The 16,670-nt window shown below is 29.6% G+C and overlaps 1 protein-coding gene and 1 pseudogene across 1 annotated transcript; both read right to left on the bottom strand.

The window, feature by feature from the left end:
* Positions 1–8,840: 8,840 nt before the first annotated feature.
* Positions 8,841–9,506, bottom strand: LOC132931435 (uncharacterized). The gene has a single exon (XM_060997425.1). The coding sequence runs from the start codon at positions 9,504–9,506 to the stop codon at positions 8,841–8,843; it is 666 nt and encodes a 221-aa protein (XP_060853408.1).
* A 4,283-nt stretch (positions 9,507–13,789) lies between these two features.
* Positions 13,790–16,405, bottom strand: LOC132931177 (uncharacterized; annotated as a pseudogene).
* Positions 16,406–16,670: the final 265 nt, after the last annotated feature.

Below are 16,670 nucleotides of genomic sequence, written 5' to 3'. Positions count from 1 at the left end.
AAATAAAAAATAATAATGAATATAAAAACCAAACAGCATTTTAAATCAGTGTATTATTGACTTTACTTAGAATCTAAAATCACTGCTAAATTTATTGAATGAAATATAATTTTTTATTTAGTTCAAGAACATCAATTTGTACTGCTTCATTATCAAGTAGTTCTTCAGTAAACGCAGAAATTTCTGATAGTGCACAACCTACTAGGAAGAAAAGACGAAGAAATAACGATAACTATAGTGCTGATAGACAAGAACAAATCTCCCAAGCACTTGCATATATGATTTCTGCGAATGGACTCCCAATTTCATTTGTTCAAAGCGATGGATTTAAACACTTTATGTCACTTGTGGAACCTGGGTATCAAATTCCCATAGCTTCAACAATATCATCCAGATTGCAATTGTTGTACGGTGAATTGCGTACAAAAATAATGAATTCTTTGAGCTCAGTGTCATTTGTAGCTTTGACAACGGATGGCTAGTCGTCAAGAGCCCAAGAATCATTTATATCAGTAACAATCCACTATATTAATGATAACTGGGAATTGAAAAATTATACTTTATGTGCGGAGTATATAGAGGAAAGGCACTCGTCTGAGAACTTAGCATTTATGTTAGAAATGGTAATTGCAGAGTGGGAATTAGATGGAAAAGTTCATGCAGTTGTGCATGATAATGCTGCGAATGTTGTATCCTCAGTTCTTTTAGTTGAAAACGTGGAGAATAGTATTTGTTGTGCTGCACATACAATACAAATTTGTGTGAAAACTGCTTTAAAATCGGTGAAGTTATATTCACTCATATTGAAGAAAGCTAGTACTATGGTTAGTCATTTTCATCATTCCAATGTTGCAGCTTCTGTTTTACGAAAGACACAACGGCAGTTTGAATTGAAAGAACTCAAACTAATTCAAAGCTGCGCCACTAGATGGAATTCGTCTTATTTGATGTGTGAAAGGCTTCTAGTAAATCGAGGTGCTATCATCGCAGTTTTAGCAGACAGAGAGGTAACTTCTGCTGCGTTAGCTTTGAAACTTGAAATAAACGAAGGGGAATGGACAGAAATGGAATCAATGATTAAGCTCTTAAAGCCTTTGCAAGTTGCAACAGTGGTATTATGCGAGGAAAATGTTACAATTTCTATACTCCGACCAATTATTTATGGGTTAATCAATAAACACATGCTAATAAAATCTGAAGACAATGAAAATGTAAGAAACTTCAATGAAGATATAAATCAAAATTTACAAAAGAGATTTAAAATGAAGAGGCAGGAATATGATGAAGTATTTATAGATCAAATATCTTGTTTTCTAGATCCAAGATACAAATATTTAGAGACAGAAACTGATGAAGTAAAAGAAAATGTAAGAAAACGTGTACAAAATTTATTACAGACAACGAGACTAGCTGAATCTAATAAAGTCGTAAGTGAGGAGATTAGTGCAATGGATTTTTTATTGGATGCAAAATCATATGGGGAAAACGAAAGTGAATTCGATATGTACTTACGTGAACCTCAATTAAACCATAATGTATCCAATCCCCTTATATGGTGGAAAAATAATGAGTTGAAATATCCAAATCTGGCATTTTTAGCTAAAAAATATTTATGTGCACCGGCAACATCAGTTACATCGGAACGTTGTTTTTCCACAGCAGGAAACATTGTAACATCTAAAAGAAGTTGTCTTTTGTCAGAAAACGTTAATTTACTGACGTTCTTAAAAAGGAATCAAAATGCCTTCAATCGTTGATTTATTATTTTATTGTTATTAATATTTATATTTATTTATTCATTAGTTTATGGGTCTAGGCCGACATCAATTTATTGTTAATTATTACATTGTTATAAAATATAAATTATCTAATTTTGAGTTATTAATAAGATGTTAATATTATAGTATAATATTTTTGTTATCTGCTAATTTTTTCTGGGATTTTTTTTAAGTGATTAATTAATAAATTTCCTTTTTTTCTTCATATTTTGTTGTTTTTATTGCATATTTTTAACGCATATTTAGCGATAGTTAAGGTCATAATATAGCGCATATTTATGCAATTTAAGTGCTATATAATCCCAACCCTGGTAATGAGTTTTCAAACCATAACGGGTACCAGATCCGTAACGGGTACCCAATCAATAACGGATACCCGAAATATTGTAAATCGGGTAATACCCGTAAAACAAGGGTACCCAGGTACCCGGGTAGTACTCGGGTACTCGGGTATCGAGAGCACTAATTTTTATCATTATAAACATTATAAAATATCTATATATATATTATAATTTCAACCTATTTAAATTAATATTCATTAAAATTAATTTATAAACTTACATAATAATTCATCAGCTTTTGAAATTATTTTATCATCTTTGTTTGTACTAGTTACTAAATTTAAACAATGTATACATACATTATAACAACATGTAAAATAATTATAATAAAAATAAATAGGAATAATCAATAAATAATAAATTACTAGTTGAATTAATTGAAGTAGTTGGTGGTTTTGGGAGATTTGGGCTAAACTCTTTTTCTATCATACGTGCACATTTTGGCATCATCCTCCTTTTTTTAGGAGATGGATATTTTGGGGATAAATTATTTTTGACATTGTCATTGTCATCTGACGAATCTTGTTCAGACCAAGCCTTGGACACCGCTTTTGATTGCAATGCTTTTTCCAAATAAAAATTAAGAGTAAAAATCATGAACACTCACTTATTTTATTCATAATAATTAATAATAATACTTACTAAATGGTCCAGCTACAATTGATATAGCATAGTTAGTACCATCCTCTTCATTAGGGATTATACTTTAGTTAATCATATTTTCTATTTGTGTTGCAGAAAAAAATACATTTTTTTTTATCTGTTTGGCAATATGAAATAAAAGTTCTTTATGAAAATAAAGAAACATGAAACAGAACATGTGTTCTTTAAAGCTCATGCAATGATCGGTATAATAAAGTTCCTCGTGTTCATATGTACTGGCAAAGAGGTATCCAATTTGATTTAATTGCACAAGCCATAACGAGAGATAGGTTTTTTTTTACTTTGTTCTTGTTTACATTTTGTGGATATCAACAATCGTCCACCACAGGCAGATCGCTTTTGGAAAATTAAACCAATTATTTACAGCGTACGTAATGCTTGTTTAAGTATACCGCGTAATATAAGTTGTTTTTCTATTGATGAGCAAATGATACCATTTTTGGGACGTATTCCCTATAGACAATACGTTAGAAATAAACCTAGACCAGTTGGTCTTAAAAACTTTGTTATCACAACTTCAAAGGGTTTAGTACTTGATTTTGAAATTTATCAAGGCGAAAATACACCATTAGATAGATCACTTGGATTAGGCCCAGCGGTGGTCTTAAGATTAGCAAAAACTATTCCAGAAAACTCTGTATTATTTTTTGACAGATATTTCACTACTGTTCCATTACTAGATCGTTTAAATGCAATAAAGGCGACAGGTATATGAATAATCGTTTAAAAAATGTACATTTCAGTGAAGATAAAAAGTTTAAGCAAGGGGAATGGGAAGAATTTACACGGTCTGATAACCAAATAGTTGCAATAAAGTTGAAAGATAGTAAGTGTGTCACTGTTTTATCAACAGCCACAGGTGTGGAACCACACACAATGGAGTAAGTCTGAAAAAAAATATATAGAAGTTCCTTGTCCATCAGTAATCAAGACTTATAACCAAAATATGGGTGGCGTAGACGTGTGCGACCAACAACTCGAGGCTTACCGCGTGTGAGTAAAAACAAAAAAAATGGACACTAAAAGTTGCCTTATACTTTATCGACCTGTCTATTGTTAATGCATGCATGGAGTATAGACAAGATGCTTTAAATATGGGAATTAAAAAAATTGTATTAAAGACTTAATGGAATTTAAAATGGAAATAGCACGTGATTGATTAGCAGCTTTTATTAAAAACAAACGACCTCTTAAGCGCCCCATACACGGTCAGTTTTGAATGACAATCAATGTGATTGACAGTCAAGTATGATCATTGACTGACGATTGATAACAACTATATACGGTCAATCAAAACTGACAGTCTTCAGTCATTCGCTTATTTTATTTTATAAGTCAACACAATTGTCAGTATTGAAAGTCTGGTGTATCGTGTAGTTGTTTTTCTTGAAAAAAATTCATTTTAAATTGAAAATTAAAATTTGCATGAATAAAAAATGAATGAAGAAGGTATTATTGGAATTTCTATTTACCTAGCGTGTGATAAAACGAAAAAAACGAAAAGAAAAAAAAGATTTTGGATGAAAGAATGGCCAAAAAAAGGAACACATTTTCCTATCATAATCTTCTAGACGAACTTCGACTATCTTCTCCATCTGACTATAGAAATTATCTTCGCATGGACAACACGACATTTTCGGAGTTATTAAATATGATTACACCAATGATAGAAAAACAGTATACTTGTATGAGAGAACCAATTTCTCCGGCCCAGCGTTTATCATGTACGCTACGATACCTGGCTACCGGCGTTAATTTTGAAGAACTTAAGTTCATTACCGCAATCGCTCCCCAAACAATTGGAAAAATTATCATAGAAACATGTGAGGCTATAATAACTGTACTAAAAAATAATATAAAGGTAAGTAAATTTATTTATTTTTAATTCATTAAAAAAATGTTTACAATTTGTTTAAATAGTTAAAAAATAATAAAAGTAATACATCTTAATTTGTATATTGAGTGTCGTTGAAAAGTTCACTGAAACTATTGTAAGCTGTCGTGTTTGAAACGTGTGGGGTCTCCCATGTATGACCAGACAGTGATGAATTTGAATTTGAAGATATATAAACAGGCGCAGGTTGAATAAATGTAGATGGTGTTGAAGAGCGTGAGCATACACAAGAATGGTTAATTTTTACTGAGTTTCTATGAAGAGTTTTTAAGCGACCTTCAAACAGGATATCGTTAATTGCTTTTTGAGCAAACAATTGTTGGTCTGGTTCAAGTTTTCCTAGTTCAATTGCCCACGATTTTGCTACAATGTCGTTATCGGATGTAGATTGTTGTAGGCGGCTGCATGCTAATTCTAGTAAATCATTCATTCTCTTTTCTTCAGAATTTTCCATTTTTTTCTTCTTTTTTGTGGTTCGTGTAAAGTTGTTTGAAGAGTTTCAAGGGAGCCTGTTTCGAACATATTATATTCCTATAAATAAAATAACATAAATAATTAATTGATACTTTTTATCGATTTCAGATACCTGCATCAGAAGAAGAATGGAAAATTATTTCTAATAACTTTGAATCAAAATGGAATTTTAATCATTGTTTGGGGGCGATCGATGGCAAACACATAGAGATAATAAGACCTCAAGAATCTGGTTCGTATTATTTCAATTACAAAAAAACGTTCAGTATTGTTTTAATGGCAATTGCAAATGCCAACTATGAATTCATTATGGTGGATATTGGTTCCAATGGACGAGTTTCAGACGCAGGTGTATTTTCAAATACTTTGTTTTACAAAAATTTTAAGGAAAATAAATTAAAGATTCCGGAACCAGATTACCTACCAGGAATAAGTGACAAATTTCCATATGTTTTTGTAGCGGATGATGCATTTCCGCTTTCAAATAATCTGATGAATCCCTATCCACATAGAAATTTAAGCAAAGAAAAACGTATTTTCAATTACAGATTGTCGAGGGCTCGTAGAATTATTGAAAATACTTTTGGAATTCTAGCATCACGATTTCGAATACTTTTAAAAACAATAAACTTATGTCCGGAAAAAACCACAATAATCGTTCGTGCCTGCTGCCATCTTCACAACTTTTTACGTCAACATAAAATGGAAACATTTTTACATGATAGTGTTGATTTTGAAAATATTTTAACAGGATACGTGGAACCAGGAAGTTGGAGAAATCAAGATGAGCAATTAGGTCAGCTACAGCCTTATCAAGGTAGAAATTCATCAGTAACAGCCAAAAAAATACGAGATAAATTTTGTGATTATTTCAACAACGCCGGGGCAGTCCATTGGCAAGACAATTTAATAGATATTAATATTTAATTATTTTTTTATTATTTTTCTTTATTTTGTTTATTAGTAATATACAAATTATAATATCATGTTATATTGTTTGGAATAAATAAAGAATAAAATACTTATAATATTATTAGTTATTACGTACTATATTTTCATTTGTAACAATTATTTATATGCCTACGATAACACTTGAATGGGTAATATTTATTTTTGTATTGTTATTTATATGATTAGCATGTGTATTTTAATAAGTCACGAACGTGTTTAAAAATAACTTAATTTAACAAATATTCTATAACAATAAATATCTATTTATGATAATATAATAATAATATTCCATTACATACCGAATTTTCCAATGTTACGTCTTGAGGATCATTACTTTCTTCATCCATTGTCGATGTTCCAGATATTTGCATTTCGTGATCCCGTAAAAACTCCAACTCGTCAAAATACCAAACCGATGGCAAGTATATATCGTCAGTACCTGCACCGGACTTTTGACTCGCCATAACTTTTTTCAACTCGCGACGATAATTTGATCTTAATGTGTTGATTTTTTTTTTGTAGTATTTATATCAGCCAATGGATCGATTTCTTTTAACTTATTAGTTAACTGTACATAACATTCTTGTTTCAAAATTCTATTTTTGTACAAATCACTTTTTATTTTCCACGTAGCAGGTAAACTACGGTATAAATGTATAAATTCGCGCCAAAATTCTTCATTATTTACCTTATTCGCCATTTATGGACGAATATATAAAATTACGAAACACAAATAAGAACACACGACTGACTCACACAATTCTACTTGGTCGACTGATAAATTTTACATTCATAGACATACACGGCCAATCATGAATGTCAATCATCTTGACTGATGATAAAAATTCAAACATGTTTGAATTTCATCAGTCATAAAATTTGACTGTCAGTCATTATCAGTCATACACATACATAGTCAGTCATGAATGTAAATCACATTGATTGTCATTCAAAATTGACCGTGTATGGGGGGGCTTTACGGTCGACTCTTCGTCGTCTAGTGAAGATAACCTTGAACCAGCCGAACCACAACAAAAAATTCCAAATTATAGAACTCGTTTTCCACCTGAGCATAAAACGAAGGACAAATATGAACACTGGCCAATTGTTGATGATTTGAAGACTGCGAGAAATTGTAGAAATAAAAAATGTAAAAGTCGTACTCGAATAAGATGTAGTTAGTGTAATATTTATTTGTGTTTAACTGCAAAGAACACATGTTTTAAAGATTTTCATTTATAAAAAAATACTGTATTATTTACTGCAATTATTTTTTTTATATTCTGTTGTTTTTCAAGTTAACTATAAAAGTGTATTAAAAAGTTCAATTTTTTTTTTTTTTTTTATTAAAATTGTTATTTGTTGATAATAATATGTAAAGTAAAAATATTACAGAACGTACCTACACAAATGTGTAGTTGTTTTTTTAGCAAAAATGATTGTTTTTTTTTTTTTTTTTTTAATATTTTTCCTATGCATTTCGATACCTAATGAGTCCATTCTGAAACATATAAAATATTTGAAGAAAAACAAAAAGTCCAGGATTTAAAGAGGTAATAATTTACCTACACAAAAATGTAGATTGGTTGACAATGGTTATGAAATTGAAATAATATTCAGTATGTAGTAACAAAGTTATTCACCTACACAAAAATGTAAGTCAGTGCTGAAAGGGATACAATAGACTTACCGTCTTCCTTCGGGATCGTTTTTCTTATACATTGATATTATATTATATCATTGAATTCACAATTTAACACCATCCATTATAGTGAGTATAGCAGAATAAAGCAGAGTGACACCTACCTGACCACCTTTTTTTTTTAATAATTAGAGTGGAGTAACCTATTATACAATTTAAAGGTAATATTATTATCTAGGTTCATAGGATTTTCATTATATTTTTATTTGTATTTTAATATCACACCAAAAACATTTCGTTAAAATTCCGGTTAAAAAAAAGCTAAGTTAAAATAATAAATTTAGAAATGATTAAATCTTTAAAAGATTTTCTTGATGTAATATGAAAACTAAGTAAAATTCCATTTTATAATATTACAAATACCTATGATGACAAATAAGATCAAATGTAATGTTAAATAGGTCAACTTAGTCAACAAATTGTTTAACTATTTGGCAGGACATAGAAGTATACTTAAATAAATACAAATAAGTAACCACTATAGTATTTTTCGTAATTAATTATGTTTACACAGTATGTTGACTGGTTACCGGTATTTTTCCCGAATCAAAATTCCCGAATGGACTTTTTCCCGAATGGTATTTTATCCGAAAATCCGAAAACCCGAAACCTTTTTTCCCGAACGCCTTTTTCCCGAATCGAAATTCCCGAATGAACTTTTTCCCGAATGGTGTTTTATAAAAATAATTTAAAAAAAAGTATAATAACATAATAAATGCTGTTGCGTTATCGTTAAATATTTTAAAATCGACAAATTATATGCATATAAAAATAAAAATTATTTAAAAAAAATTAAAAAGTATAATAACATAATAAATGCTGTTGCGTTATCGTTAAATATTTTAAAATCGACAAATTATAATGCATATAAAAAATAAAAATAATTTAAAAAAAAGTATAATAACATAATAAATGCTGTTGCGTTATCGTTAAATATTTTAAAATCGACAAATTATATGCATATAAAAATAAAAATTATTTAAAAAAAACTAAAAAGTATAATAACATAATAAATGCTGTTATCGTTAAAAACAAAATTACAAAACAATATTATGTACGATTGCCCTCAGAAATTGTAACGGCTGGTATGTATTAAATTCAGCAGTAATGGACATTATTCGCTTTTGAAAATCCCGCCATTTTCTTTTTGGTAGTGCTCTAACTTTTCGTCCTAAACTCAGCTCCGCGATCATTATCTCAGCATCAGCTTGTTCTTTTTGGATCTCACCGAGAGCGGAGTAAAGATCTGGATGATGTTTTCCAATAACAAGCTGGAAGCGATTGTGCCACCCCTCACTTACATTGTTGGTTTTGTGTGAACCAGTTAGAGCGGCTTGGTGCTGATTCCAAATTTCTGGCGGATAACGTGGAAGAATTCCTCGTCTTCGCCCTCTAGCTATTACTCCTACAACATAATTTTTTTCAAAATATTCCAAAATTGGTAATAAATCTTCAGGCGCGTCATTTTTCAAAAGCGAGAAAATGCGAGGTACTTCAGCCAAAGGTACGAATGCCAACGCTAGCATCATATGACTGTACATTTTTAATGAACGATCATCAGGGTCATTGTATGTGGCTTGAAGACCAACAGATTGAATTTGTCGATACATTGATTGACCGAAATGAAAAAAGCAACAACTGAGAGGACAATTTGGATAAACTTCTTGACAAGCGTTGATTATAGATTTTTCAAAGTCAGTCATGATCTTAGCCGGTTCACAAACAATCCTGTGTTCGTTAAATGAAGATTGTACTGCTCTTAGCACAGTGGCATACTGAACCGTTTCTTTTGACGACAACAGTGCATAGACAAATGGAATAGCAACTGTGTCATGAGCATCGTGTTGTTTGCATGTTCCCAAAATCGTGAAAACTTGTGTGAAAATAGTGGGACACACCTAAGAATTATGAAACAAAATCATATTGTTATATAATTACATTCAATGCCTACTTCAATAGATTAATAAGAGATATTAATAAGAGATAATTAAGAGATATTAAGAAATGAAGAATAGCCGCGTGACGTCATTGGGCCTTACTCGTCGGAATTGCCTATCTCATACGTGTAAAAGTTGCTCGCTTCACACAACGATTTACCCACCTAAAAATTTTATTTTTGAAATTTAATTTACGTAGCAATGTGTTATTTTATGTGTTAAAGACGATGCAAGTATCAGAATTTCAATAAAACGTTTAATTTTTCAAATATTAAAAATCTTAAGAGACATTTTTGTTAAACGCCGCGTCATGACACCCGGACACCGTTGTTCGCCGCGAAGCTCGCGACGTATACGACGTATACCGGCGCACCCGTACCAATACACCACTGATTAACACATCATAGACATATACCTAGGTAATAAACAGGGTTGCATTTGAAAAAAAAATTTATTATTATCGTTATTATCGTATTTATCGTTTTTCGTTATAATTACGTTTCAAATTTCAATCGTTTTATGTCGAGTATAACGTTATAATTATAACGTTATTATAACGTTTGCAAGCCCTGGACTAATAAATATAATAAAATCCATCAAACCTTAAAAGTCCCGTCTAAAAACCAGCAATCACTCCGGGCCAATAATTCTAAATTTCTCCGAGTCGAGAACACAACGACTCTACCTTCATTGACGGAATCATCATCAAGTGAATCGTAAATTAAAAAATGTTCACCCGTAAGCGTCTTTTGATACCGATCGGGAAGAGTACCAAAGTCATTAAGTGTTTTTGGATTGGGCGGCAAATTTTTCCTTAGGTATGTGTAAAATACATAAAAATTAAATTGGATTCGTGGAAATTTGAAAAAAAAATAAATACCTCCGGACTTTACGCATTGATTTTTTTAAATTATCACGGTTAGGTAGTTGACTGAGAACCCCGTCAGATAAGCCAGCCATCTCTGTACGTAATATTTGAGCAGGTGGTAGTTGTGGTTGGTCCTCAGCTTTCCGCTTCAAAGAATATTTGATGATCTCTGCTTCACACTCTTCTTGGTTGGGAACATGGGCGTGATCGTCCAACGTTGATTCTCGTACAAAATAATTTTTATTTTCAAAAATATTGAACGCAGTAATAACTCTTGCTTTGCACTCTTTTTTACGTAACTTTTGACATTCCCAGTATGTTTTAACGTTGACTGGTAATTTAGAACGCACATAAATAAAGCCTCCACAAATTAATTTTGTTTCACTCAAAATTTTAATTTCAGCCATGGTGATAGATTAAAATAAAATTAAAATGATTTTGCTAAGTATATAATCTTATATTATTTACAATAAAATGCACTGGAAAGTATAACGACGGTCGATAGCACTCGAATAACGCGGCTTTACGATTACAACGATTACGTTTTACTTGTATACCATAGATAAAAGATACAAACGATAATAATAATAATAATAATAACACAAATATCGGTGTAAAATATAAATCAGCGACGGTAAAGTGCAATAATGGCAAACATGCGATTCTACATGTGCCCGTTTATCGCACGGAGAAAAAAAAGATTAGAAAAGATTAGAATGTATAGCAACAGCTGTATTTTAGTTATAATGTATAGAAAATACATACCTAGTCATTACAGCTCACAGTTATAACAACATTTTTAAATTTTTAAAAATTTTTATTTCGGGAACAATAACCGTCGGGAAAAAGTCGTTCGGGAAAAAAGGTTTCGGGTTTTCGGATTTTCGGATAAAACGACATTCGGTAAAAAGTCCATTCGGGAATTTCGATTCGGGAAAAACGGCGGGTACCATGTTGACTAAGTATTTAACATCACAATTATTCTTCATAGGTAATCAATTTATAATTTTAAAATAATTATAATTCACTTTAAAATAAAAATTATAAAAAACTTATGAAGTTGCCTAGATTATAAACTTAACTTTAAATTGTATAAGAGGGCAATTCACTGTAATTTTTAATTCAACGGAGCAAAACGTGATCTGCTGAGCATAAAATATATCATGTTACGCACTTACTTCTAAGACGGAGACAACATTCTTAGTATATTTGTAATAAAACTATTTTTAAATAATTATTCCTACAAATTCCAGTAAAAGTTTTAAATAAGACAAAGTAAAAAAAAATATTTGGTATTAAAAAGTATTCAAAAATTGTTTTAATTATTTCTCTATTAAACTAAGTTCCTTATTTTGTCTCCATCTGCTATTTGGACTGTATTCCCTTGGATTCAGAAACGAGAGGGATAACCTCTATTTAAGGTACACAGGTAAGTAATTAAACCAAAATATTAATTCAAATATAACAGATTTATCTTGAATATAGGAAAAGACAAATCTTATTTTCATATGATAGAAATACTAAGGTCTTACTATTAAGAGTAAAACAAACTTTTTATTTACCAACAGTATTTAAATTTTGTTTTATATTTGTTGAGTAAATTATACTTTTTCTTTAATTTTTAATTTGTTTTTGTTATTATTATTTATTAACACCTATACTGAATTAATAAAATAAAATAATTTTCTTTTTAGCATTTTTCAGTATATTATATTAAAATATTAAATACAAATTATACATATGATTATTTATGATTACATTATATGGCTCTTATTTATAGGTACTTCATACATATAAAAAATGTGTGATACCTTTAATTAACATAAAATAACATTAAAGAACTGATTTTTATTTGACTATAAATTTAATGAAAAATACTACTTTTTCATATTACACATTGAATCCCACATTTTTTTCTTTTTTAACCTTTCTACAACAATTAAATTATATACATATTTAATTTTGTAGGTATATCAAAAAAATTAGTGTTAAAAACATTTTAACTATTTATATCATTAATTAATCAGAGTTTATTTAATATAAACAATTTAATATGTAAATCAAAACCTTGTATGTTCATGGTAAAAATATATTTTAATTGCCACTTATAACAAGTCCCATTTAAATTTAAAAGGAACAGGATAATTACGCTAAAAAAAAATTTAAGACCTACAAGTAACAATTCTTTATGTAATCTACAGAATATTTTACAAAAAAAATAAGTCACAACACCAAAAACAAAAATTATTTGTTGTAGAATAATTTAAAATCTTAAAACTGCACTCCTGTAAAATTTAGTGTTTGTGTTTGTATATTATTATGAATGTAATTTAAAATCTGTAGGGTTTTATCATACTATCATTTTAGAACACTATAAATATTTCAAGATAGGTTCGTAAAAAGAAAAGGTAAATACTTACTGACTACTGTATTGTTAAACATTTATAATAGAATTATTATACTCAAAACCTACTATATTTCTAAATGTACGTGGTGAATATATTCTATACATAAATATAAGATTTATGTATAAAAAATTATTATTATTATTATATAAACAAGAACACGAAAACTCAAACCCAATTTGCGGTTTCGATTTTGGTTTTAAAAACCAGGTTTTAATATAAGTCTAGGTTTAAGTTTTGGTTTAATAACCAGGTTATGAGTAACTAAGATACTGGTTAACTATTCATATACAGGTTTTTATTAAAAAAAAAAAAAAACAATAATTTTATTACAATGCCTTTGAATTATGGATTCATAGATATCCTTAGAAAATTCCGAATCAAGGGGGGGACACACGGGAAAATTGGTTTTTCGATTACAACTCAGGAGGGGGTCGCATACAAACTCCAAAAATGGTCATACAAATTCATACAAATTGAGTTACTTAATATTGCAGTATAATATATATGAATACTTAATTATTTACACTATTGGGGGCTGGAGACATGTGTCGTAAGCCCCCCTTCAGTATTTCCGGTATTGCTCGAATACTGATGTACAAATTCTAAAAACCATCAAACAAATGACATACAAAATATCTAAATAGAAATTTATGCGAATTTCTTTGGTGGGGGGTTGGAGACACGTACGTGATATTTTGTACAATTGAAATAATTTTGTTTTGAATAAAAAAAAAAGTTAATAAATACAGAAAACAACTCCGTTTTCAATTTTGTTACAACCTATTGTTACCAATTGGTGTTTGATAGCATCCCGTTGCAAAAAAGTTTAATGCTAAAAACACCTGTAAAAATATTATGTATAAATAAAAAAAATTTAAAAATTGATGCTTCTTCTTAAAAGCCTATGGCTCTACTAGAGGAGACAGTTCCATAAGGTCATAATATGGTTAGATAGATACAAATTTTAACTACATTAGAATTTGATTTGACAGATCTATTTAATTTAATTAATTAAAATAAATTATTAATATAATTTTTACAAATAAAGACATTTTCAAAGTTATTTATATTTCATACCTATTTAATTCTTTATATAATTTAGAGATTTGATACAATATATGATACATATTAAAAATTAATCTGAGCAGTGAACTTTGTGTTTTTCAAGGTTGTAGAAATAGGTTTGGTACGTACCATTCCAAATTGAAATACCATAAGAATTTAATTTTTAATTTTAATTTTTCTTGTGTACATTGATTGAGAAGGCCATTAATATAAATATTGTTCATAATATAGATATTAGGTTCGTTTTTAATTTAGGTTAGGTTTATAACAGTAAGTTTTTTTGCATTTAATTAATACATTTATTAATAAATAATTACCTTTTCGGAGAGTTGTATAGATGAAGATCTTCTTTCTGGTTCAATGTAAGGTGTAAATGTGCAATTAAAGTTATTAGCTGCCGAACTAAATCTTTTGTTAATCTATAATTTTTTTTAAATAAACGATCACATTGTGTAAATGGGTCATACTTAACTGAAATCCCATGCCTTGGGTTATAAGCCGGTATATCATAAATCATATTCATAACATATAAAGCTGCAAGATCGTTGAAATTATCCATTATTAAAATTAATTTCAACAAAATATGGAACAAATGCATTTTACCACGCCCCTCACGAATTTCGAATTTTTTTTTTTTAAAAGACGTGTTTTTCAACGCTGATTTCAAAACTGTTTGAATTTTGTGCGGAAACCATTATTTTGGAAGTTATAACTTTCCAAAGTTTGCGATTTTCCGTTTATACGCATGCGCGCAACACCACTACATTACTGCGGCACGGAGCGTGTATAACCTATTTAAATTCTTTTTACGGGGACAATAATTTTAAAATTCAAATTCAATTTTTTTATTTTATTGTTTATTGCACTTATATACATTATGAAAAACCTAACAATCATTACAATTAACATATTATATAATATAGTAATAAACAATATTATCATCAGTTTCTTCATTATCATCTGTATCGCTGTTATCGTCACTTGAGTTTTGCTCAACATTAATTGGGACATTCGCGTTGTATAAATGTCCAGCCAATTTAAAAAACTCAATTAACGCGTCATTTTTATTTTTAATTTGTTTTAAAAACATTTGTTTGGCGAGATATCCTCCTATAAAATCTTTCTTCCTATGGTATTGAGGTAGTGAAAATTTGGCATGTCTCCATAAGCCTTCAATTGTATTTGTATGCTGATAAGTAGAGCGTGGATTTCTATGCAATTGCATATTTTTTTCCTTTTAATATTTTGGATTTTTGTCAGTTATCTCCACAAATCATCATAATTTGAAGCTAATGGTGAAATTTTGTTTGCATATTTCTGTATATTTAAAGGTTATTGCATATTTTGGCAAAATTCAAAATTGATTGCATATTGAAGCGAAAATTTAAAAAAAATGTATAAAATAATATTTTTTCAAATAGAAAAATTAAAACTAAATTTCATAATAATTTATATATATATATATAGTTATAAGATAAATAATCGTTTACGACTTAAACTTCAAATATGCCACAATAACTTCGGTTGACATCGAACGTTCGTTCTCAGTCTTTAAAAATATGTTAATCGATAAACGACACAGCTTCGCAGAAGAAAAACTTGAAGTGCATATGATTATTCATCTTAATAATAAATACAATTTTAAAAATAAATTAAGTTAGAAAATTCCCTACATTTTTTTTTCTTAAGTATTTAAGTAATTAATTATTATAAGTTTTATTGTAAATTTTAAATAAATAAAAAAATTTTGCATATCTTTTACATATTTTCATAGTTTTTACTGCATATTATAATATGGCATATTTCGATACTTTTAAGTGCATAAAAATCCGCGCTCTGCTGATGAGTTTCGGGATCTTTAAAATTAATACTATGATTAACCTTAAAATGCACATATCCCTCTTCATTCAAACAGTCGTATGCCTAATATATTTAAGTATTCAAAAATATAGATTACCTATCTATTCAATTTTAAATATAAATTTTAAATAATTACCTTCCAACAGTCAGAAATGATCGTTGTCCCTGGTAAAATTCACTCTTTTATAATGTTGAGTAATGTCGTTTTGTCTCTTTTCTCCACTGGCCACTGGGACAAGAAAACATTTATTGGTCCCTCGCTCGACACCTCCAAATACCCACTGACCTTCAACTGCGTGCCCCCTATGGTATTTCCGCTTTCCAAGTTTACTTTCGTCTATTTCCACTTCAACACCCACTCCACCGATTTTAACTTAATGAGCAACTAGTCCATCATACATAACTTCTTGACAGAAATTTGACCAATCAACAATAGTATGACGGCTAATTTCTAACTCACTCATAATGAATGACGTGGTATGTTGGAGGCTCAAATAGGACAACTCAACTATCTTAAATATTGAAAGGTGTGACTTTTCGAAAAATGTATTTATCCTCATTGACACCTGATAGCTACACTTAGTAACTTTTTGATTCCTAACCGAACATTGCTCACGGCACCTGGGTTAAAAAAGGATCGATTTACAACGTACTTACTAGATAGCCAGAGGTACTTACCTCCAAACAAAGCCATCGATAGTATCATTCCGTGACACTACTTTTAAATTA

Source organism: Rhopalosiphum padi, unplaced genomic scaffold, assembly GCF_020882245.1.
Source record: "Rhopalosiphum padi isolate XX-2018 unplaced genomic scaffold, ASM2088224v1 scaffold1, whole genome shotgun sequence".
NCBI classification, from domain to species: domain Eukaryota; kingdom Metazoa; phylum Arthropoda; class Insecta; order Hemiptera; family Aphididae; genus Rhopalosiphum; species Rhopalosiphum padi.
This window is presented reverse-complemented; position numbering and strand designations above follow the sequence as displayed.

Excerpts from the sequence above, each read along its gene's own strand:
- LOC132931435 (XM_060997425.1), bottom strand. The coding sequence starts at position 9,506 with ATGACTGACTTTGAAAAATCTATAATCAACGCTTGTCAAGAAGTTTAT.